General features: G+C 39.3%; 1 protein-coding gene across 4 annotated transcripts in view; it reads right to left on the reverse strand.

Moving 5' to 3' along the window:
* Positions 1 to 5,116: 5,116 nt before the first annotated feature.
* Positions 5,117 to 24,803, reverse strand: part of n4bp1 (nedd4 binding protein 1) — a 32,148-nt gene continuing 12,461 nt past the window's right edge. The window contains exons 5-13 of one of the 4 annotated variants that reach the window (XM_088079713.1): positions 24,064 to 24,442; positions 22,164 to 22,503; positions 19,870 to 20,101; positions 12,554 to 12,684; positions 12,287 to 12,383; positions 11,343 to 11,450; positions 9,669 to 9,770; positions 8,983 to 9,111; positions 5,117 to 8,651 (exon numbers count right to left, since the gene is read on the reverse strand). In XM_088079713.1, the coding sequence (XP_087935839.1) occupies positions 8,273 to 8,651; positions 8,983 to 9,111; positions 9,669 to 9,770; positions 11,343 to 11,450; positions 12,287 to 12,383; positions 12,554 to 12,684; positions 19,870 to 20,101; positions 22,164 to 22,503; positions 24,064 to 24,442 (1,897 nt within the window). In that variant the 3' untranslated portion in view covers positions 5,117 to 8,272. Of the gene's footprint in view, positions 8,652 to 8,982; positions 9,112 to 9,668; positions 9,771 to 11,342; positions 11,451 to 12,286; positions 12,384 to 12,553; positions 12,685 to 19,869; positions 20,106 to 22,163; positions 22,504 to 24,063; positions 24,443 to 24,803 lie in introns of all 4 variants that reach the window. The other 3 variants (XM_088079714.1, XM_088079712.1, XM_042495897.2) reach the window with 3 other exon arrangements.

Consider the following 24,803-nt stretch of genomic DNA (forward strand, 5'->3'; position numbering starts at 1 on the left):
TGTACTTCTTCTGACTTCTTTCAAAATATTTAAACCAAGTCATCAAGTGTTTGGTAATTTCTTTAACTTTGTGTTTTTTGTTGTCTGTAAATATTTCTTTTTTTTGTCTGTCTGCTTGTTTTTATAATTATTTACGTATGTTCCAAATAAATTTCAAAATCACTCAAGTCAATCAATAACACTTTGTTTTACGTATTTAACTAATTACATCAAAACACTAAAAAGAGCCACATAGCATTATTGTTAAAAAGCAGCAATCACAGTGTTTACATTTTTTTTTTTCCGATGTCATGTTGCATGACCTCATTTGCCTTTTTTTTTCCAGATTTCATCACCAGACTGACAATCTGTCATTTGCTCTCTATAGCAAAATGGGCAGAGGATGTGATTGTACCGCCTTCCACCACTTCTGAACAAAAAACAGGGGAAATACTGGATCCCATTATAGACTCGTGGTTTTAAAACACTTAATGAGGCCACTCGGATCTGTCTGCGCCACTGTTTCCCTGTTTGTCTGAGTCACACCGTGTCCTTAATTGCCTTTTTTGTTGCTCTGTGGTCCTGTGTGTGTCATACACAACCCTGTAGTTATGGTTATAAAGACAGAGACAATCTTGTTCGTGCTGCACTTGTGCTTTGATCGCTGCCCATAGACTGTGATTTAATAACCGGATTTCATAATCACATAATTACATAAATCCGCCGTAAACTTATTTGGTGGCCAGAGGACTTACACAGCGGGCTGGTGAGAGGAAATGACATGATGTAATGTGAGAGTTTCTCACATACTTTTTTATCCAAAGAAAAAACCTCTTCGCAATCGTCATAATTCTCTCGTCATCATGTGGGAACATGCAACATGTCATGTGACCCATATTGGACTTTGGCACATGCTGTAGTTTGACAGACCAGACCCAAGACTGTCACAGGAGAAAGGTCCATCTTAAAGAAATAGTTGGGCATTTTTGGGTAAAATGCTGAGAGTTCGATGAAAAGAGCAGCATGTCTGCACTGTAAATTTGACAAGTTGATCATCCTTAAAATAATCCTGGAAACAGATTGCATTAAAGAAGGAAAGCAAGTATAACCACAGATTTTAATTGATGTTTTTTTTTATATCTAAACATTAGGTTTACTTAGATGTACTTAGACCTACTTAATTTTGTGAAATTGGTGCAACCCATTTCTAGGTTTTAGGACTGATTACTGGGGATCTCCTAATGCAGTGGTTTCTGACCGGTACAGCTACAGGGTCCAGATTTCTCCTTCATCATTAGTTCAAGGTCCACACGTTAGATAAATTACCACATCTTCAATGTGATTTCACAAAATGTAAACAACACGTTGACTTAGAACACAAAAAAATAAAACATTTGGCAAAAAAAAAATAGAAACAGCACTTCATAATAAAAGCTCTGTGCCAGTAATTCAAAATAAAGTGTATTTTTTTAGAAACCTGGCACATTCACAAGTCACTTCTAATCCTTTCAGAATGGACCTGCTACCCACTTTTGGACCATGACCCACCAGTTGGGAACCTAATAAACTATTAGGTGTGCCATATCCAGAGAACCTAAACAGATTTGAACAGGCTATAAAACCACCTGTTCACAGAGTGTAGTGCAGTCTGTGTCTGATGCTAAAAATTCCCAGGAAAAGAAAATATTTGTTCTGCTCTTCCTGTAATCCAGAATCAAACAAAGTTACTGCCAATCTCGCTGTGCAGTAGCCGTACGCTTTGCATGCAAACGCCTCTTATTGCAACAACAAGCACCCCAATCTGTCCCGAATCAGACCGCTGGGGCTGCAGGGATTTCCCCCAAAGCTATTTTTTTTTGGCTGGAGAAACCTGTGCATGATTAGCTTCAGGATCTTTCACTGCTATCGAGGAACAATCTCAGAACACACACATCGTCAGTGCTGGCGAGTCACTTTGCCTAAAACAAAAGCCACATGCATTTTGCATAATGAGAGCCAGGTTTGTGAGGAGCACATTGCTTATGTAATGCTGCTCCTGGGTTGTGTTATGAGTGTTTCTTTTGTCTCTGTTAAACAATAAATAACCAGATAGTAAAATAATGTGGATCTCAAAGAAAGAGGTTAGGAAACAGGACATTATTTTGGGTAAAAACCCCAAAGAATTCAGATTGAGTGTCTGCAAATGTGTGTGCTAAGCAGGGTTCAGGGTGGAACACAGACCACACACATTTGCATGAAGGCAAAGCGACTGAAATGTGTGTGCTCCTAATATAAGAATTTACTTCATTTGTATATGCGATCCCTACACCTACAGCGCCTTCCCTTTTACCCTGCAAAAACTGACGTACTGTAGACGGCTGAGATTAACGAGAGATCCTAGTTTGCATGATCCTGTTTAAATCTAAAATAGCCAAAATAACCCTCTATCAGGGGCCAGACTTGAGTATCACTGAGATAGAGCATTTTGAGTTTTTGCAGCAGAAAGCTAAGTCTTCCATCCTCCGTGTCATCATGTTGGATGCACGTGGTGACATCATTACGCTGCATTATGTGCAGTGCAAAACCGTGCAAAAACGCACCGTGGCACCAACAGCAATGAGTGATTTATCTAACTAACAGCTTTGCAGCTCATAAAGATAAGCATATCTGAAAAACTAAATCATGTACATCAATGTTTTGTTAATGTTTCTACATTTAGAAATCCTTTACATAGATTTGTTTTGTTTTTTCATTTTGTGATATCAAAAATACAACCAATTTTTGTGATGTCAGATCTTTTTAATTACACAATTTCACACTTTTATTATCTATTATGATTTATTGACTTGGGGATTTTTTGTTTAATCAAGATTAAAACACAGACGTAGTTCAAAAAAATGCTACCATGACCCCACTGAATGTTTTACTTTCACTGTTTTAAAAGCAAAGGATGGCGGCATTTTTGCTATGTGGGTGTTGGGAAGTGGAATGTAAGGGATTGTTGGACAAAAGCCTTTTACAACCAAACAGATGTTTTCAGTTATTAGACCTCTGCTCAGGTTCAAGTTGGGTGGGGCTGAGAGTTTCCTCATGAGAAAGAAAGACAGAAAAAGAGAAGAAAAAGTTACAGCTGTCCTGTTGTAACAGGTGAAAGGAACCAAACTGGAGAGTCAGCGATGTAAGTCAAGCACAGTTTATACACAGCACCATGGGTGCACCATCAGAGGAGGCAAACCAGGCAAATGTTTGGGGTCCCCATTAAAAAATCTGAGAAAAGGGCCCCCTGATGGAAAATGTGATGGCACATCTTGCAATGACAACTCTAAACTGCCTGAAACCTCTCATAAAGGAAATATACCAGCTAAGCCCCAAAAATCCTATATAGATCCTAACATCCTGAAAATGTGCTGAAATCCTAGAAATGTCCTAAAATCCTAGAAACATCCTGAATCCTTAAAACGTCCTGAATCCTTAAAACGTCCTAAAATCCTAGAAAAGTCCTGAATCCTTAAAACGTCCTGAATCCTTAAAACGTCCTAAAATCCTAGAAAAGTGCTTAAATCCTAGAAATGTCCTAAAATCTTAAAAAAATGTTTTAAAAACCTAGAAATTTCCTAAAAAATCGTAGAAATGTCATTAAATCCTAGTAGTTGACTAAAATCCTAGAAATATGCGAAAAAAATTGAAACATGCCAAAATCCTAGAAATGTCCTAAATTCTAGAAATTACCTAAAATCCTAAAAATGTCATAAATCCTAGAAACACGTATGGGGCTGCAACTGGCCCCTGGCCTTCTGTCATTTTGTAAAAATGGTCCCACAGCAAAGCCAGTCGAGTATCCCTGCATGGGTCCCCCCAGAGTCTAGGTTTGCCCCTGGTTTTTAGGACCCCATTTGGTACATTAGTTTGGGCTTGAGTTGAAGATTAAAAAGACAAAAATGGTTTTAAAGTCTGTGTTTGAAATTGTGAAAAACCACAGCTACTCCTTGCCACACTGAGCGTATTACCCTACAGAAGCATACTCCTCATGAAAAACTGACCACAGAAGAGAACGCAAAACATTAAACACACCATGATTACTCATTCAGCCGGCTTTGGCTTTGCAAAGATACGTCATCCTCTATTCTTAGCCACACCACAAACTGAAACAGACTGCAAACAGTGTGTTTTAATGGAATTTCACACTGTATAAACACTGCTCACAAAAGATGTGCCGCACAATAAATCTAATTGAAAAACAATGCTTGTAAAAGAGCTTAAAAAGATGGCTGCCTGCAGATTTGGGGATAAAATAAAAGGTCACAGTGTTCTTAATTGCAAACACATGGCGGTTATTACAATAAACCAGCCCATTGATTTAAATGGGACTGTCAGCCAGCCTCAGTCCCATAGTCTCACTATTATGGAGTCCCAGAAGTGACACAACATTCAGACAAGCGAAAAATACTGTAACTGATTACATGAATCAATACTTTATTAAAATTTCTAGTTTCTAGAATTTTAGGACATTTCTATGAGTTTAGGACATTTCTTGAATTTTAGGACATTTCTGGGATTTTAGGATGTTTCTGGGATTTCAGGGTGCTTCTAGAATTTAGGACATTAGGGGCCTATCTAGGACCTCTGCCAGGGGGTGAGGGTGGTCCCTCACTGGCACTTTTTTGATAAATAAGCTCTTTTCTGATGCTGTTTTATGCATTCAGGCACCATATATATACTAAAAGTAGAAACACAATTCCCAGTGTGAATCAGTATATTTTTATTGTGAATTAGAAAATAGTTTTGGGGGGGCCAGGGCGGGGTCACGCCCAAATGTAAGGTCACAGATGCACATAGTAAATGACATCTGGTGAAGCCAGAAGTTGAAAAGTGAAGTAACAGAAAACACTTCAGCAGTCTTATATTAATGCACACTGACCCCTAGTGACTCAGACCTGCTGCTGCCAAAGCACGACTCGTTTCAGGGCGACTTCAGTCTGATGCTGAGGCAGTGTGTGACAAACAGTCAAAGCTCTAAGCCCCAAAGTGTAGCCACTTTGCTAGCAGCTAGGAAATAACCTCAAATTTCTGAAAAAATGAATTATAAACACAAGTAACTGAAACAGTGAAGATGAAAGAATGTGAATAAACCTAAAGCACTGAAGTCATGCAAAAACAATTTTAGGGGGGCTGCTGCATTTATTTTGTTTTTTCACATACATAAAACCATATGTGCACCGTAGCCAAAAATGCTTGTATTTACAAAAAAAAATATCAATATACACAAAAGAATTATAATACAACAAAAGAGAAAATCCTTCAGTAATCCTTACAACGACAACATAGCAAGTACGAACAAAACGTTTTTTTTCGACACCTTGTAAAGTTTTGTGCAGGGATTCTTTTTCTTACAAGGAGATAAAGTGTGTGTATATTACAAAAACTCAGATGCACATCAAATATGCAAGCTGCGGCCCACATTCTCTGAGTGTGTGAGGGTAAAAAAACCCCACTACAAGCTTTCTGACGATTCATCAATGAAACCTTGTTTTACTCACTACACCGTTACTTATTTTCAGTGCATTCAATTAAGCTATATAACACTAATTACAAATGTAACTTAAGTACATTTGCTGTCTTGGCAAGATTTTAAGCAAATGTACTGTATAGTGTGTGATTTCAAATTTAGGTGGATCATTCAACTTAATCAATAAAGGGTACGTCCAAACTCCTGTAGTGTAGTGGGCTGACAAACTGCGGCGGATAACTCAAAGCACCTTAAAACAAAATGCAGATGCATAAGGGCATCCTCCTGAAAACACAGTGTATCAAACTGGAACAACTGATGCTGGGAACAGATTCAACAAAATACAAAATGCTCGTCTCAATCACAAACTATCAGAGCAGCAAATTCAGTTTCAGCACCTGAGTTCGTCTTCAGCTTTTCAGAGATCATTAATAAACAGCAGGTTTGAGAAGCGACAACTCCAATCACAGAGAACACGGAGGTGGGGTCAAATTGACGATACTCAAATACACAATCATTTCCAGTAACACTGTATTTGGATAGACCACCTAAAGATAGTTTATAGAGTTGTTGTTTTTGTTTTTTTTTTTTAACATTTTAGCAGATGAGTTGAGATTCAGCAATACAACTTTTTTCACTTTAGATGTTTGTAGAGTATACGGGACAATTCACTCCATATCAGAATAGTTTAGCTGAACTATACTCAACTAGATTAACATAAACTAAATTATTCTGACACTATGTAGTTTACTGACACATATACTCTTGGATGGTATCAGGATATTATGGTTTACCGGGGTATTTAGAAATCCCAAAGGTATGTTTTTCATACTCGTTTTTCTCTCAATGTCACTGTATGCAGTGCACAGCACGCACCACTAGAGGTCAGTCTACGGTTTCTACTGGTGGAAATAGGCAGCTGAGCTGAAAGACACAGCGACACCTAATGGTGGAGGGAGAAGTTACAGGACTGTAAACAGCTGGCGGCCAGCGGGCAGAGAGAGAGACCGTGGGGAAAAGCTCCATGTTCTTTGTAAATTAGGGATTCATTTCATCCTAATCGGAGGTGGCGATTATTGGAACAGTGGACTCACTAATCAGATTACTTGAAAGAGTAAGACAGTTTGGGTCATTTTTGTATCTGTCGAGTTTGGATGAAGTGTGTTACATGATGAGTTAATGAGGCGGTTAAGCTTCGTCAGTCGTCTGTGACCGAGAGTGCTGAATTCAAAAGGTTTACAGTTTTGTTTCTCTGTTTAATAAGGAAAATAGGTGTGAGAATATTACAATACGCAGCATTTAGTGGGTGTATTTATAACTTAATACGACCATATAGCCCGGTGAAATTTTAATAAGTATGAAGGTACAAAATATTACATACCACCTGAGGCTAGTGAACTGTTAAGAATGGTACACAATGGTCCTCGGATACTAACTCTCCTGAACTGAAATGCCTCTACTGCAGTTTTTTTCTTACAGCACTCAAAGTGACTTTGTGCACAAAGAATCACCCTGCCAACAGTGCTCAGATTATGAGACAAGTAATAATAATTTGGGATCCCACATATTCAAAGAGCATTTTTACTTCACTTTTATAAATTAATTTGAAATTTTCCTAAGCTAGAAACACCTGATGGGCCGAATCAAACCTTACAATGAGCCAATTTCAGCCCGCGGACCCCACTCGGGGCAACGCTGATCTACAGAATAAAGTGAAACAGTTGAATCTTAACTACTAATCTGCCAAAATGTTACATATACTCTATAACCTATCTGTAGGTAGACTATTTAAATAAAGTATTAAATGATTTCCTTCTGATTACTGAATTAGTGTATTAAAACATCATCTGGATTCAGCAATGAAATCCAGGATATACAGGTAATATTTTAAAGGAATAGAGATGGGCAGTGCTGCTTTAATTACAGAAATTAATTAAGTGCGATTATTTTAGCCTGTATATATATATATATATATATACATTATGTATAATACATATAGTGAATAAAATAGTAAATCAAACATTGAAATAACTACCCATCTATATATCTTTAAATGTGGCTTTTGGGGATTTTTGTCAAACATTTACTGTCACTAATAATGACTATATGATGCTAAATCTGGTGATCTTATCCTGCTTCCTGAAAGCACACTGACAAGGAGATAAAAAAAAAACAGTACACTCAGCTGATGACTCCAAATTGCTGAAACTGCTCACAGTGCAAAAACCTGAAACTGCCGATCAGTGAATTCACCGTTACAGAACATAACAAGTGTAGAACTAATATTCTGAAAGCATAGAAACATGCAAACCCTGTCTATGTCCCAAGTTTTATCCCAAAAAAGCTCGGAGCTTGTATATTCAGAGAGGTGTTCGAGTCTGATGGTAAACAAGGTTTGGGAGAGGGAACCCACCAGTGCAACCAGTTCACTGTTGTTGGTCCAAAACATTTTCTCCCAGTGCTGGTCCCACATTCAAGGAACCTCTGGACTGCTGTTGAGGATCTGTAATGATTTATAACTAATAAAGACTTTGCTGCTTGAAAAATGTCTTTTGGTTCTGCAGACAGCAGAGCGGTTCGTCAATTTGAGAAGGAGAGGAAAAAATCTTGAAAAAAAAACAACAACTTTTTGCCAATAGCAGCTAGTTTGATGATCAGTCTTCATGTAAAATAACAGTAAACTTTCCATTCCCTCCAGGCTGAAAGAAATGGCAAAATAAATTATTTGTATGCTGACACGTAATATTCTTGCATATGTGAGCATATGTACTGTGTGTGTCTGCTGATTCTCACAGCCGAGCCCGCTCTTTATCCCAGCAGCAGCCCCGACAGGGCGTTCAGGTCTCTCATGTACGGGTTGTCGCTGAGGATGCGGTCGATGCGTTGTTTCTGGTCGGGGAAGATGTCGTACAGCTTTTTCTTCAGCTCCGACGTCTCCCCTGGTGACCGCTGGGGAGGCGGTGAGGGCGAGGGGGAAGGGGATCGGCGTGGCGGGTGCCATTCGGGAGGACCGGAGTGGGGCCAGTGTGCGGTGGGGTGGGGCATCAGGGAGGGAGGGGGCGGGGGCAAGGAGGCGGGGGTCCGAGGAGCGGAGTGGAGGGCCTGGACATAAACCGGCTGCTGCTGCTGCTGCGAGGACGGCCGGAAGTCTGGGGGTCTCAGAGGAGGAGGAGTGGCTGGAGCCCTCCTGATGTGAAAAGAGAGAGAGAGAGAGAGAGTGTGAGATCATTTACTGCAATAAAAGCCACAATAATGGTTCAACAGGCGATATTACTTTAAAATAATATCACAATATTTTCAGGCTGTATCACCATATATAATATATATCTCAGTATTTTCAAATCTCCTCTAAACTACTGTAAATGACTACAAACACAAAATTATTAAATGAACTACAGCTACAATTCAGTTAAATAAAGTCTCTACTGGGATAAAATAAACTTCTCAGAAAAAAAATACTGTCATAATAAAGTAAAATAAAGTGCTGTTGTAATCATATAAATCAAAGCGGAACCCACTGTGCTTTTATTTTGAAGGACTTAGCTCGTCTCAGGCGGGAAGTGTTGATGTTTTTGCCGTGGACTCGAATCTTCCGGTCAACAGTTGGATGTTTGCGTAGGCAGAAGGTTAAACTGTTCCCGCTGCACCTTTAACCATGAGGATTTACTCACTTTGAGCAGTGACTGTGAACATGTTTTACAGTTCACACATTACAAAGATTTGCAAGACGCCCTCGTGCTCCCTGGTCGCAAAATGTCACTAAATAGTCGCGATCGCAGCTCTGCAGGTAGAAGAACGCACGCCTCACCTGCTCACCCTGTCACCACTACCACTTATTAAGTTAGACTGTGATCATAGCACCATAAAATGTGATGACTGATTCACTTTAATATGAAAACCGACTAACAGCCCCTCAGTTCATATATTAACAGGATCTGTGAATCATAGTGGTGCTCCATGGTCGTAAAATGTGACTAAATAGTCATGGTGTGGAGCTCTGGAAAAAAACCTGCTTTTTGTGTGTGTATCTGCTAAATCAAGGTTTAAATGCTGGTGGTTTTAAAAATAGACAATTTATACTCAATGTTCGTGATATTCTCATTCTATATAAATTGCACGTGCAACCAGCCCAGTACCTCGAGCATATTCAATATATCGCCCACCCCTACCTGGGCCCTTAAATACATCCGCAAACAAAACACACCTGTTTTCTTTACGCAGAAAGGTGTCTAGATGGGGTCCTTTTTTCCCCAGAGGGTCATCGGGGATCATGAAGTGGTCCTCCACAAAAGTAAACTGAAGCAACCTACCAGAGAAAAGCAAAGAAACACAGTTTTAATTCTCTGTCTTTAAATTCATCTTGCTTTTATCATGTGATTTGTTTTCACTTAACTCCTGCTCCTGCCTTATTTTTGTGCTAATGTATTGCATTATGTATTGCTGTCTTTTATGCACCTTTTACTTCTTTAATCAAGTAAACCTGTGCAGGAGCAGATTCCTCATCTTTCACAGTGGTCTGAAGTTGATGCACATTATCCAACCTGACTTCAGTGTTCCTCTGAGGACGGCTGAATTCAGGTGAAACTAACCAGCTTTAACTAGTCAGGCTCGTGTAACCAGAAATTAAGCCGTGACAGCAGCGTTAGATAGCGTGACTGGGTCACACAGAGGTGAACCAGTAGAGCGTATCAGATGCTGGTTTCCTGGATTTAACCAAATCACCTCATGGTGAGATGCTGTAATTGTTCTAGCAGTATTAAAGGGAAAGTTATGGATTACTTACCCAGAGACAGTAGATGCTATATTGAGAGTATTTTCAATGCCTTCCCTTAATGTCAGACAGTGATTTGAACGGAGGAGCTGCTGCTGGTCGACTGCTGCCTCGATCAGTCAGTTTGTTTGTGATATCGTGTGACTTTGCAGTTTTAAAAGCGCTAATTCGGATTCACTAAAGCCACACAATAACACCAACTCACTGACTAATCGAGGCAGCAGTAGACCAGCAGCAGCAAAATAACTGTTGACTTTTTTTAGGTTGTTAAAATACATTTGGTCACAGTCGGTGATGGAGGTTCAGAGGACTTTAGCAGGTTTATTTCCATTGCATTAACCGCCATTATTTCCGATCGAAGGCGACGTAGGCGTGTTATGCGACCGATAATGGAAAGGCAAGCCCCTTATATGTGGGAGCGGCCACGTGTGAAGGATTTCTGGGCGGTGATAGGCGGCTGAATCAAGCCAGAGGAAGCCAGTTCCTACCGACATGCACATAGCATGCGAGCGTAAAAACTTTTTGCATATATATATATATATATATATATATATATATATATATATATATATATATATATATATATATTTTAAATGACTTGTTTCTATGACTTTATATTGGCAATTTGAAAACCCTCCTACTGACTACAACTATCTTCATACTTACTAATTCTACAAACTAATTATCATACTAAAAGTAAAGTCAAAATGAACCTGCAAACCTTAAAGTTGCATTTAATTCACTTTGAAACTTAAAAGTGTGTATCAATTAGTTTAAAATACTTTTGGATTATCACTTTATTTAAATCAAACAAAAGTCCTCCTCTAGGATTAGGTTCTCACATTAGAAGTCAAACAAATGTTTCTGATTCGGCTGTAGCTTTTTCCCTCCTGAATGTTCGTTTGCTCTTTGGGAGGAGTTTGTTTTTCCTTTAAGCGCTACAAGAATGTTGGTCCATTACAGTTGAGTACATTAACTGTCATGAAATAAAAACAACATCCTTATAATCTGTCAGCCGGCTGGCAGCGTGCCTCGCTGGACTTTCCAGTATCATGTTGGCTAAAGGAACGTACGAGTGACTGAGCTGTAAACATGAAACACAATCACCTCTCTTGAATGATCTTGCGCCAGGTGTCCGAGGTGTCCACAAAGTCCCTCAGGTTGTCGTTGGTTACGATGATCCCGTCTGTTTTCTCTGCGAGGTGGAGCAGGAACCTGACAGAGAGAGAGAGAGTGTGTGGATTAGACACTCAGGATTTTCCCAGTGTTCAAAGGTCAGCGAGAGACACACAGAGAGGAAAACATCGACCTCTGAGTCAGTGTGAGTTCTTACGTTTATTTTTTAGTAATCCTGAACACAATGACTTATGTGTCTGTGAGAACTGATTTTGTTTCTGAGTGCTGATCAAATTTTAACTGCTGTGAGATCTGGCTTTCAAAACTCTTAGTGTGGCCAAAACACCTTCCCAAAATCACAAATCAGCAGTTATTGCAGCATTTTTAAATCATGATACAGCACTTTTACTTCAGTGTAGCCAAAATATCCAGGACACAGATGCCATCTCATACTGGTGACATCATTCAGAGCCATATTTTGCACTTTAGCAATCTGCACGGTGGTTAGGGTTCCCGCAGAAACGCCCGTCCGACCAAACACAAGCAGCACAATTTGAACGCAAGTGCAAAGTTTGGCATACGCAGCCCTCTGTCATGGCCGAAAAATACACTTTTCGCAAAAATAAATAACTCATCAAAACCAAATTTATCATAAAAACAATCACTTGTACAAACATCAGGGTGATAAGAATTACCTTAAAAGGCAGAAAGCACCTTTGGGAAAATTTTATTTGGTGTGGACTTTGAGTTTTTAGTTTGGCCTATGTCCCATTCACTAACATGACGGCAGCCAGCTTTACTGCAGACAGACACCAGGGGGCGATCAAGATGTTTTGGCTTCACTTTGAGAGAGCTGTCATGTCCTCCATCTTTATTTACAGTCTACGGTTTAATCAAATGCACATGAGAGTGTGTGTGTGTGTGTGTGTGTGTACCTGTCGTCGTGTGAAGATATCCTCTGGCCACACACCTCTCTGGAGGGGGTGAAGGAGAGCAGTCTCAGGTCTTCCAGCTGGTTTAGAAAATGTTGCTCTGTGAAAAATTTAACAGTTATATTAATATAACATGATAATAAAATGGAAAAGCGAGAAAAGGCATGAGCGCACATTGTAGCTGAAAGTCAGCACTTTGACTCGCTCTTTCATTAAAAACACAAGAGTTAGCAGAGTAAAGAGCCGAGACTGCTCTGTGTACACGTGTACCTGTTGTGAGTCGGTCTCTCTTCTGACGCCACTGAGGGACAAATACTGTGATCTCCCTGTGGCCCCGCCTCCAAAACGTCTCCACAGCCAGCGCTATCCCTCGACAGGAGAAGAACCGATGGAGACCGTGACTGGAAAGATGACAAAGAGAAGCGGCACGGTAAGAACTAACGTGGATAAATCAGGACGATATTTGACAACACTTTCTGTTTGTATGTGCAGACCACTGAGGTCAGAATCTGACAGTCAGCCTCTGTAGTGATGTGACTTTACAAAGTACAGGATTCACACACATTTTTAGATGTCCATACATTCTCTGAGACAACTATCAATACCCCTTATCAGTTCTTTTTCATCATTAAATAATAGTTTTTAGAAAATATATAAAATTATTTGCCATTTATGATGGGAAAGAGTTGTGCAAAATGGGGGAGGCATGTCAAATAATTGTTTAAACACTCGGGGGAGGGACTTGGGTTTTTTTTTGGCTCTAGGGAAGGGGCATACAACTGTAAATGTCTGTGTGTTGAATTGAAATGTGTTGAGAAATAAAAAGTTGGATGAGTCCACCATCACATATTACATCACCACACGAGAAATCACTATGATCTAGAGCTGCAATGGTTTATCAGTTAGATTAACTATTTAATTAACTGCGAACTGATTCAAGAATTGAATATCAGTCATTTTTTAAAGGAAAAAAAAATCTAAATTCTCTGATTCAAGCTTCTTAAATGTGAATATTTTCTGGTTTCTTTACTCCTCTATGACAAACTGAATGACTTTGGGTTGAGGAAAAAACAATATCAACATTTTCCATCATTTTTGGACAATAACCCTAACCCTAACCCTAACCCTAACCCTAACCCACTAAACAACTAATCAATGAATTGAGAAAAAGATCTACAGACTGATTACAAACATAAAACAATTGTTAGTTGCAGGCCTAGTTCTAACATTTTGTCTAGCCTGCATCGATAGGAATCACACAATCAGAAAAAAGCAGAAAAACGGAAACAAATTTGGAAATAAATTACATAATTAGGCAAAATACAGCATTGATGCATTTCCTATTCATATGACCGAGTGAAATAAGTTCTCAAAGGTTTTCCTAGCAACAGAAGCGCAAATGACGAACTTGGTATTGAGTTTAGTAAAACAAAACAACATTCAAACCCAAACACACACACACACACACACACTGCGCATCACACCATCATCTGACCCAGATTGTTGGTGGTGACGTGCACGCCCTCTACGTCAGACAGCTGTGATACATTCAATGGGTAGCCAGGACAGAAAACCACAAAACAACACAAACAACAAACACCAACAGAGATCAGAAACTCCCCGCTAGCAGCCAGCATCACGGTGCAGGAAGCTGTCGCTGCTGCAAGCCGCAGACCCAAAACACCACTGACGTCCTCCCCGATGAATTATGTTCAAACGGTTTTATGAGTATATTTATCTTATCATGTATATTTTTTTCCTGTGCCTTCAAACCAGATTATTACCTTGAGAGCAGACATCTGTCTTTCTGATCATCTTTCATAATTCATGAGCAGGATTATCTTCAGGGGAAATAATAGCGAATGTGTGTCGAATCTGAAGTTACAGTTGCAGCACATGAAGACTTTTGCATCCATTTAGCAGCAGAAAAACATGACTGTCACAATATAACCGGTTTTCTGCACAAGAGTTTCACATTTTCATCAAAAAGACAGACTAGTGCTGAAGGATTATTTTGCAAATGACTTTAAATAAATACATTTAAAAAATGGACCTCATACAAGAAGCAATTTATGTATATTTACATTTTTTTTCTTATTGTCGCTTTTCTCTTACGTAAGAGAAAACTTTACAAGGACTCGAGATCACTCGTACCAAGATAAGCGACAAACATCTCACTTTCACAGTCCACAACTTGCTGTCCAACACAAGGAAAAATAAGCTTTATATCTGAGGGACATTTTAAAAAAAATGCATGAATACTATTTAATCAAATTTAGTTAAGGTTTTAGAGTAATTATGATGACCAGATTATTCAGTTTTAGGACTAAAGAGATACTACTATACTTGGTCCATTGATCCCAATTCCCTCTGCTGACCAGAGGTGTAATGTAACTAAGTACATTTACTCAAGTACTTCACTTAAGTAAATATCTGAGAACCTTACTTTAGTATTTCAATCTCTTGCCACCGTCTTCTTCTACTCCACTACACTTCAGAGGGAAATATTGTACTTTTTACTCCACTACTACAATTAGATAACTACTTTACAAATGAAGATTTTTTGCAAACAAACCAAAAATATAAAAATATACAAGCTGAAACAATTAGATGATTAATAAGAAAATTAATTGGCAACTATTCATTTCTTTGTGCAAGTAATTTTTCATGAAAAAAGTTAAACGCTTCCAGCGTTTCATGTGTATGAGGACTGAAATCACGTTTACTTTTTTAAAGTTTACTATACATCAGTGCATCAATTTAAGTACTGCATACATTTCACCTCTTACAGCCTTTTTTGATGTCATGTCTCTGATCTTGTTCACGTGCCAGAGTCTTTGCACATCGCATAAAAGCTGTCTTTTTTTGTATTTAGGGGGCTTTACCTGTGCTCATAAGGAGACCTAAGGCACACCTAAATAAAAGCATATTTGGATGGTTTGAGAATGTTTGGTGGCTCTGGAATTGACTTCCCTTAAATAAAATTAAGAAAAAAAAAGAAAAATTAAAGAGCATTTTGCTGCATGAGGCTCTTTGTGTTCTAAACGGTCAAATGTTTGCCTCATAAATGGAGCTTCTGTTCACTCTTCTTCCTTTTCCTCATCATGTGACATTCTGTCAGTTATATCTCCACTGGTAATTTCCGTGTGCACTGGGTTATTATCTTGATCAGCGATCTGGCCTCACACGAGCTGCAGTGAAGCAGAGACGCAAAACAAACAGCCTGTGGCACTGCTTGTTACACACAGGGGTGTGACACAAAATTTTAAGCAGGTCTCCAGCAAAGTGACGTGGGTCCAGTCGGAAAAAAACAGCACCCCTGGCACGAATACTGATGTGCTGGGGGCAGTAAGACGGTTTTACACTGTGGGAAAAACACTGATCGGTACATTCCCCACTTGTTGGCCAAGTACGTGCACATCACATACACATGGTTCCAAACTTGTGTTCTGTGATATGATATTACAAGTAGAACTACACAAAGTAGAGAACACACACACACACACACACACACACACACACACACACACACACACACACACACACACACACACTCAAGAGAAGTAGATAACTTTCAGCTTGCGGTCAGCGCAGCAATGCAAAATCAAGGGAAGTTCCAACTGTTGAAAGAGAAAGTGATGAAGGACACCACAGCAGGATGAGATTATGCAAGCAGTAAAATCACCATGGAAACCTGGACGTAACCTGACAAGGGAAAACATCTCAGGGCTCATGAAGGATGACTTCACATAACCTAATAGCCTCTTTCGGGATCTTAATAAAAATAAACAAACGATAAGAGTTACCGCCACACGGTTGTATGCCTCCATGCACCAGTCAAGTTGCAGTTACAGTTTACATCAACGTCTGTGAAAACATGGACGCTTCACACTTGAGACAGCACCGAAGATCTATACAGTCGGGACAGTTTCAAGGTGGACACCAAAGATTGGTGTCACTAAATCAGTTTCTGACCAAATGTCTTCCCTTCTGTTCCTGATGTTGAAAAATGGCTGAAAAAGTGTTTTTGCAGAACATTTTGACGTCACAATAAAGTCGATATTTGACTTCAGATATAAGTTGTCATCACTTCATCCTTATATGCTATAAGACATTTTTAAGAAATTTCTTCCAAAAATATTTTTTTATGAGGTCTTTATGACCTTGAACTTCGAGCACCAGATTCTGATCAGTTCATTCTGGTGTCCAAGTAGACATTTGTGCCAAATTTGAGGAAACTCCCCTAAAGGTGCATTATGTAAGACCTAGGCATAATTTTAGTTTAAAAACATTAAAAAATGAACCATATCAACAGAGGGTGAAGTAGCTGTCCTTTCTGTAATAACACATCCTGGCCTGAGACGTGACAGTGAGTCACTGTAGCCTCTCGTGAGCTGCAGGAGAGGACGAAGCCGTTGAGCTGGCCAGAGTCAATGGATACAACGTAGAAGTTACAGTGCCAGTGAATTATTTAGTTAGTGTTTAAGAAATACAGCGATGGCAGAGGCTCCGGGAAAACGCCCGTTATCCTCATCACAAGCAGCTCAAGGAAAGAAGTAACGCTCCGCAGCAAAGAAAAGAGGCGATGTAAGAGGAAGCAAAACTAGAGCAAATATTGGCTTTCCAACACTGGAGACAGCTCCTGAAGAGTCAAAAGATGCAGTTTGATGCTGAACTCGCAACATTTTTTTTTTGTAAACTGCTAAGTAACATTTAACGTTGGCTATTTACCAAAACTTATCTTTACTGTTACTAATGACAACACACACTGGTCGCGAAAAACTGTCTTCTTGTTACTGTGGCGTTGCTAAAACTGAGCTAAAGTAAGCTATAAAGTAAATTATACACAAACGCCACACGTGAAGATCATAATATAGCAGCCTTATTCTGAGCGTCTGTATTCTTGCTCTGCTGTCACTTATGACTGAATTTTATTTATAACAGATGACTGTAAGTTGAGGTTGTATGGGCAAAGTAGTAGACTGACATTTACAGGGTGAAATGCTGCCCCATATTCTTTAGGACTGGGTGGCGGGAACTTACACAACATACCTTAAAGGCCTTCTTTAAATATTGCGTTCACCAGAATGATATGGACGTAAGGTAACAGTGACCTCGACCTTTAAACTATAATCACCAAAATCTAATCAGGTCCTCCTTCCAAGTGGATGTTTGTGCTAAATTTGAAGAAATTCCCTACAAACATTTTAGAGATATCCCTTTCACAAAAACATGCTGGATGGACAACACAAAAATATAATGCCTTTGGCCATGGCTATCACCAAGCAGAGGCTTAAAGAGCAGACGAAACACTACAAACAACTGGATTTAAAAGATCCATGAAAATGTTTACAATACTTTTGTTGTCTTAAAATATTGTACCAGGCTATCAGACTTATAAGCGTGAAGCTTGCTTAGCACATAACCTGACAGAAACAATAATGGATAAATCTTTTTTTTCATCCTGTATAACAGATGTCGAGTCAGAGACCACCTGTGCTTTTCTGCTGAGGCATCCTTCTGAAAACGGGAGGGAGTGAGGGTGAAACAGAAAATGGGGGAGAACGGGGGGGACACAAAATGTAAAAGGAAGTGGTTGTAAAAGTGAGAAGTCAAGACGAGTTCATAAAGGATGAGGACAGTAACGACACATCAGCAGAGAGTGAGGAAAAGAAAAACGGGCTGCACTACATCCTTGCTCTGTTGCACAATTTCTGGATAATACAGGAACTACAAGGTCAGATTTTTTACTCGAAAAGGCCTGTCTTCCCCAAAACACCCCCATAGTACTCCCCCTCTCTTTAAATCTTGTTACAACTGCTTTCGCTTTGTCAGGCTCACACACTCACACACACACACAAAGGTGATGAGTAACATTTTATGTATGCGTGGGCTAAGTTTTGGTGCACCTATGGGGTTGTAGCTGCGACCTACGCACTGCGACCTACGCACTGCGACCTACGCACTGCGACCTACGCACTGCGACCTACGCACTGCGACCAGGTGGTTCATTTAGATCGAGAGTATGATTGAGTGTTTGTAGCCTCAACCGATGATGATGGGAAGAGTGATGGCTTCACGTGTAAAAGGAAAAACGTGGTGCATGTACTGCAAGTGTGTTATTGTAACTGTCATCACAGGAGCTACTACTCTTTACACTCATACCAGTAAATGCTGCGTCACATACGGAAGATATAGTAATATGCGGTTATTTTCACCGATGTATTTCTAACACCTTTTACAAGATATTCTGTGTGTCACATGTTCAGAGGGACTCGTGGGCTGCTTGACGGTCAGAGGAAGGTAGTCAGAGGATCTAATTTTTGCAATTTTGCAATAAATAAATACATAAGTAGATAAAAAATATTTAAAAAATGATTATGTGTCTCAAATTTTTATTACATAAACATTCTAAAACTGATCTGGATTTGTTTTAGTTTTTCATTAAAATATTACAAAAATGTTGTCTACGAGTACCAGAAGTGACATTACAGCCGGGCTATATGGCCTGAAAGTAAAATCTTAGATTTTTCACAACAAGCTTGATTTATGATTTAAATCTTTTTTTTTCCTCTTAAAAACAAACTACAAATGACAAAGAAATTACAAAGAAAAAAGTTTTGCTTTGATTTTAGCCATAAAAATTCACAAAAGCAATCTGCAACATGTTGAGGGCTTCAAGTCAGTATTGCATATTGTATAATTTTTCCGTAGAAACAACAGAGTATTGAAAATAACCACTTTGGAAATCATATAACCGTCGTTCAACATTAGTTCCATTTTAACAAATAATGTTATTCGTTGTGGTGAAATTGTTGTGTTGTAGACGAGTCAAACGACATCTTCTCCAGCTCTCTAGCAACCTTTTCACATGTACTTAAGGGGAGCAGAGGAAGTTAAAGACAAAATCTAGATTTTCATTTTAAAAATCATCCTAAACCACAAATTTGCAGTCATCGATAAAATAAATTTATCGCCCAGCCCTTAGTGACATCATTATCCTCTGAGCTGAACCAATAATAAGTGCACTGCAGACACTTAGACAAAGAAAATCTCCTGAGCCAAACCCACAATGCTTTCACACTGATTCCCCGATAAAGAAGTGTGTGTTAGATAATAAATAAAAACGCTATGCTTGGTTTTAAGTCGCTTAATCTGAAGTGTATCTGAAAGATTTCTTTGGTTATTCTTATTTTTGCAAATTGGAATCAGGAGCAAAGGTGGCTTTTTAAAGCTTAATTTTAAAGAGCACATTTTGCACGCAGAGCGATACCTGTGTTATATCAAAGTGGGCCCAAAGGGTTAAATAGATTTGGTTAAATTATGTCTTTACATTTCGTATAAATAATTTGAGTGGACAGTCCTGCCTGAAAAAACTTAAAATGTTGCTTAAAATACATGTTCCTTTTCATACATCTATGTAAAGATGATCCTGCATTACAACAGTGGAGTCTTTCTGGGCAAAGACAGTTTGTGTGTGTGTGTGTATGTGTGTGTGTGTGTGTGTGTGTGTGTGTGTGTGTGTGTGTGTGTGTGTGTGTGTGTGTGTGTGTGTGTTTGTGTGTTTGTGTGTGTTGCAGACTCACGCCATAGCCACGTTGCTGCCATCTATGATTATGTGTCTGAGCTCCTGACGTCCCGGCTCATTTGGCAGCTTCAGAGTGTAGGGAGTCCTCAGTGACTGATGGAAACGAGCCAGACCCGTCACTGGGGGTGCCGGGGGGTCGTTTGCAGGTGGAGTCCTGGCTCCGACCCCGTGGAACGCCATGTGGCTGATGGTCTGATAGGGAGAGGCTGAGGGTCGGGTGATGGGCTGAGCTGACTGAGGAAGAAAGTAAAACAAATGACTTGTGAAATAACAGAAAGACAAAGATGTGATTCATAATGTGAATCAGAACACCCATGGAGGAGTTGCCATGGATGGGCACACGTAAAGATGTCTTTCCCCGCTTTGAAATGTAATCTTTGTTCAGGGAAGAGAGAAAAAAATAGCATTTAGAAGATACAAATAAACACAGGGTTCCTACACAATTTTACCAATACATTTTCAAAACTTTTCCCTAACATTTCCATAATATTTGAACTCATTTCCATTACTTTAAGAAGTTAAAAATGGGTAGGCCTATAAACGAACACCTCCAGGCATTTGCTAATAAGAAAACTATTAGTGCCTTATTTACTTATAAGTTAAACTTTTCTGGCTGCAGCCACATATGCCAATACACTACATTGACATATACTTTGCAAAACGTCAATACTGCACCTCTTTTTTAGAGGATTGAAAACAAAAGATCCGATCAACAGTTAAGCAATGATGCACTGAATTTAAAGAAGTATTTTGCATGATGTTTGACATGTTTTGGGAATTAATAAGCATAATTTAAACAATAGCCAAAACAATGCACATTCATATCTCTTCCAAAACATTCAGTTAAGTCCAAAGCATATTCAGGCCTAGGAAACTGTTTTTCTAATTTAATTAATAATTTTAAGAACTTTTCCAGGAATTTCACGACTGTGAGAACCCTGTAAATATAAGTTTCATTATGTATCAGTTTCATCCAGAAGTAAAAGGGGTTCGGTAAACATCAAGTTCTCAACAAGAAATGATTCATGAGTAGGAATGTAAGATAAAACTGATTAATCATAAAGTAACTCTTTGATTGCTGCGGTGTCAAATTCCCTGACTTTCCCAACACACTTAAGAAATTACTTTTTGAGTCATTTCTTAAGTTGCTCATTGCTTTATTTCGCTGTTTTTGAAAGAAATTAAGCCAATTTGCTCAGGTTTCAAAGAATTAATATTCACTCATTTGCATATCTGCAAAGACATCATGCATTAATGGAAGCAAAACGTCGCTGAATTAGATAAACAGAAAAATTATAAAGAAAACATTTAAATGGCATCAGACTGAGGATATTTATACTACAGTACACTTTCTTGCACTAACAGTCCAGAAAGTGGGAGGTTCAACTTAACCACAGAAACTCACTACAATTTAACTCCCACCACGAGTGGTGTCTCCTCTCCTGTCTGTCACACGCCTCCTGCACGAAGGCGAGGGGGAGAGACTCCATGCTGATGGTGAAACAGCCGTGATTATGAATGCAAGCAGGCTAATGAATTACCATATGATACGACTGTCTAAACGAGTAGCTAAATTTGTTGCTAGTCCCTTTTTAAAAATGAAGTCGCCCACAGGTTCTGAAAAGTTGCTAAATACAGCAGCAACACTGTCGGCTTTGCCAAAACGCCACTACACACTCAGAGCCTAACTGTTATAACACACCCACTTTTCAACAATTAAATCAAATTCCAAAACTTTTACAACCCGTCTACCTATACAGACCCCTACAGATCCGCAAAAACAACCGATAACGCTGTAGTATGCACACCAGGCCAGTAGTTGACAGTGTAACTTTGTTATGTCAAACCATAGAAGAAAACCACATGCGTGCACGAAGCCGTGCAGCTGTGATGTCACCGCGCTCACAGGATCCGCACATCGCCAGTTTACACAGTGACAGGTGTTACATTTTCAAAAGATTACACCCGGTTTCAAAAGTTTGCCTTTCGAGGCCCATAAAAAAAAATCCCATAGGCTTTTTGACAAGGGAACCAAGGCAACGTTCACTTCCTGGTTGGCCAACAAAGAAACGTCCTCCCTGGGACACTCAATGTGTCTTCTACTTCACTAAAAAAATCATTCTGCAGTGTATGTGCACTGGAGGTGTCCAGTTCAACCATCACACTTTTGTAAGTTTGGACCATGACTAAAGAAGATCTGATATCACAAATCAACACTCTGCACAGTGAAGGTCAAACATCCAAGAGAAGTAAAAACAGGCAAAACTCTGGACGAGGACTTTAAAGTAATACCTACACTGGGGGTCGACGCTAAGGACGTGGTGGTGGCGGTCAGCCACTGAGGCGTGCTGCGCAGAGCTGTCACAGTCTCAACTTTCACTGACCCTCCCAAAGTCTGGGTCCCGCCCCTCGACAGGTAGTCCCTCTGTGAGGCGCCGCTCCCTCCCCGTGCTAAGTAGTCTGTTCGGGACCCTGACTGAGTGTCCAGGTGTGGCACTGTCATCATCCGGGACATCCTACTATCCGCTGTTTTGGTATTTGTGGGGATAACGTCATCGTCATCGTCAATGGTGATAACCTCGTAGTTTCCGGCTCCTCCTTGAGCACTAGAGCTCCTCTTGATAGTGATGGCCTGAAATGAGATTTGATATCATTCATTTCTGGGAAGCAAAAAGGCAAATATTACACATTTCTATTGTCTCAATTAATTGAATAAATGGTATTTAAAAATCACACATTCTTTCGGCATCTTTATGACACATACATTGGTGAGCAATTATCGTCAATGTGATAACTTTATGATTATCACAATATTAAATTTACCCATATTGTCGAGCCATAATTCTCTTTAGATAAATAAACTCGAGGCCTGCTCGATGAGCTAAAATGATCAATGAAATGAGGTGACAGTATGGCGTGTGACAATACTGAAAATCCAGTAAGATGAGTCATAAGATATGAAGCAATTTATTGGAAATGATTTGAGATGAAAGTACACGTTAGAAGATAAAACGGGGAGAATGTATCTTTGAAGGTAACATTTACATGAGTCATGGGAGCTCAGACATGAAAGATGTAAATGTGATGTAAGGTGAGAGATTAAATGCAGATTTCACTGGTGAGATGAAGGAAAAAGATAGTAAAGTACTTAATGTTTTGTTAACTGACAATTTCTGATGCAAAGATGCAACTTCACCAGTACAACTGAGATTTAGCCAGGAACTTAAAAATGAAGATTTGGTTTTTCCCTCTTCTCACGGCCCGAGGGTTAAGATTGAATTTGGGAGTTTAAATAAGTATTTAACCGATATGAAGAGAGTTCTCATGTAAAGCTAGGCCATCTATGCAGTACAAAGATGCAAATACTTTTTGAAATTGGTGCTACATGACCAGAGGAAACAGAGAAGAAGGACTGAGGCATTTGCTTTTGCTGAAAAGGTAGAAAGCGTACAACTACCAGAATGCATCTGTCAGGTGACATAATGCGTATGCATAAACAGTAAGCTAAAACATGTTTCTGAAAGCATTTTAGGCCAGAAATATGCAACTCGGTAACATACTGATCAGCGCATCTGAGTTTAACCCTCCTGTTATGTTCTACTTCAAGGAAAGGAAAAAAAGTTTCCAGATTAAATTGACTCCAACCATCTGAAATTAGTATTTATTTCCTCCATAAACATTATCTTTAGCTCTATAAATATAAAGTGTATTAATAATTGGTGTAATCAAGTTCTTCACCTCATAGAGATCATAGTTTACTGATGGGATGTCAAACTTTTTTTTCCCATACACAAGAAGAAATAGACATTCAAGACATTTGTTTCAACAGATTCTTTGTTTTTCAACATTTTTAAAATAGGATCTGTTAATGGGGGCATGTTGCTTAATTAACCAACACATCTCTTCTGTTAGGTGTCAAATCCACCCTTTAATTTAATTATTTATTAAATTAATTTTATTTAATTTGCATCTTAAAACCACATTTTTTCGTGTTTACAATGTTTACAAATGCAAATGCATATCTATGCTCTGATTAGACAGGGGGAAGTCTACCACAGTTCATCGATTTATCCCATCCACATTGTTTTTAATACAAAGCTGGATGACAAAGGGATAAAAGTATCCCTTTAATCAGAGAAAAAGAAAAAAGTCTGTAAATCAAGAGGCAACAGTGTTTTTGTGAGTGTTGTACCTGCTGAGTGCTGGTCTCGCTGCCGCTGCACTGCCTCCGGTGCCCCAGACCATTGCTACTTCCTCCATGCTGGTTGGGCTTAATGTTCTCTTTAGACCTGCCCGGGTCTACCAACGCTCTGCTCAGCTCGCGCTCCTTCTCTCTAAACCGAGTCACCGTGGAGGTGGACGACGACGACGATGATGACGACGACGACGATGATGAGGGAGTATCCGGGGAACGCACAGAGTTCAATCGTCTTTCTCTTTCGCCTCCTTTTGAACCTTCCTCGCAACGCTTGGTTTCCTCGACAATTTTCTCCAGGATGAGGAAGGTATCCTCTGTCTGTCCCGTCTCCTTGACAACACGCTCCACCACTTCCTGCTGGTAGCCCATGGTCCTGTAGAAGATGAGTTTCAACAAGGTTTTATTTATTTATTCAAAACTGTCTAAAAAAATATTAACATGCCATCATGTACACTAAGAGCGTTACATGAGGCTGTTATTGTTCCTATGGCGACGAGTGGCGGAGAAATAGGAGAAATACCCTCTTCGAGCCATTCCAGTGTATAAGATGAAGGACAGGTACACAGTCTTATTCTGTGCAAAACTGTGTTCAACTGAAGTTCAACCAATGCAAACATAGAGATTCAGCAGTCTGAGTTAGCTCTATATACATCTGGAGATATAAGTATTTTTTTCACTAACGTTACCACTTCTTTGTTATGATAAATTTCAAGGCTTATTTAAGCACTTTTTAA

This window comes from Plectropomus leopardus, chromosome 7 (genome assembly GCF_026936395.1).
Source record: "Plectropomus leopardus strain MGB_pleo_1.0 chromosome 7, ASM2693639v1, whole genome shotgun sequence".
NCBI lineage: Eukaryota > Metazoa > Chordata > Actinopteri > Perciformes > Serranidae > Plectropomus > Plectropomus leopardus.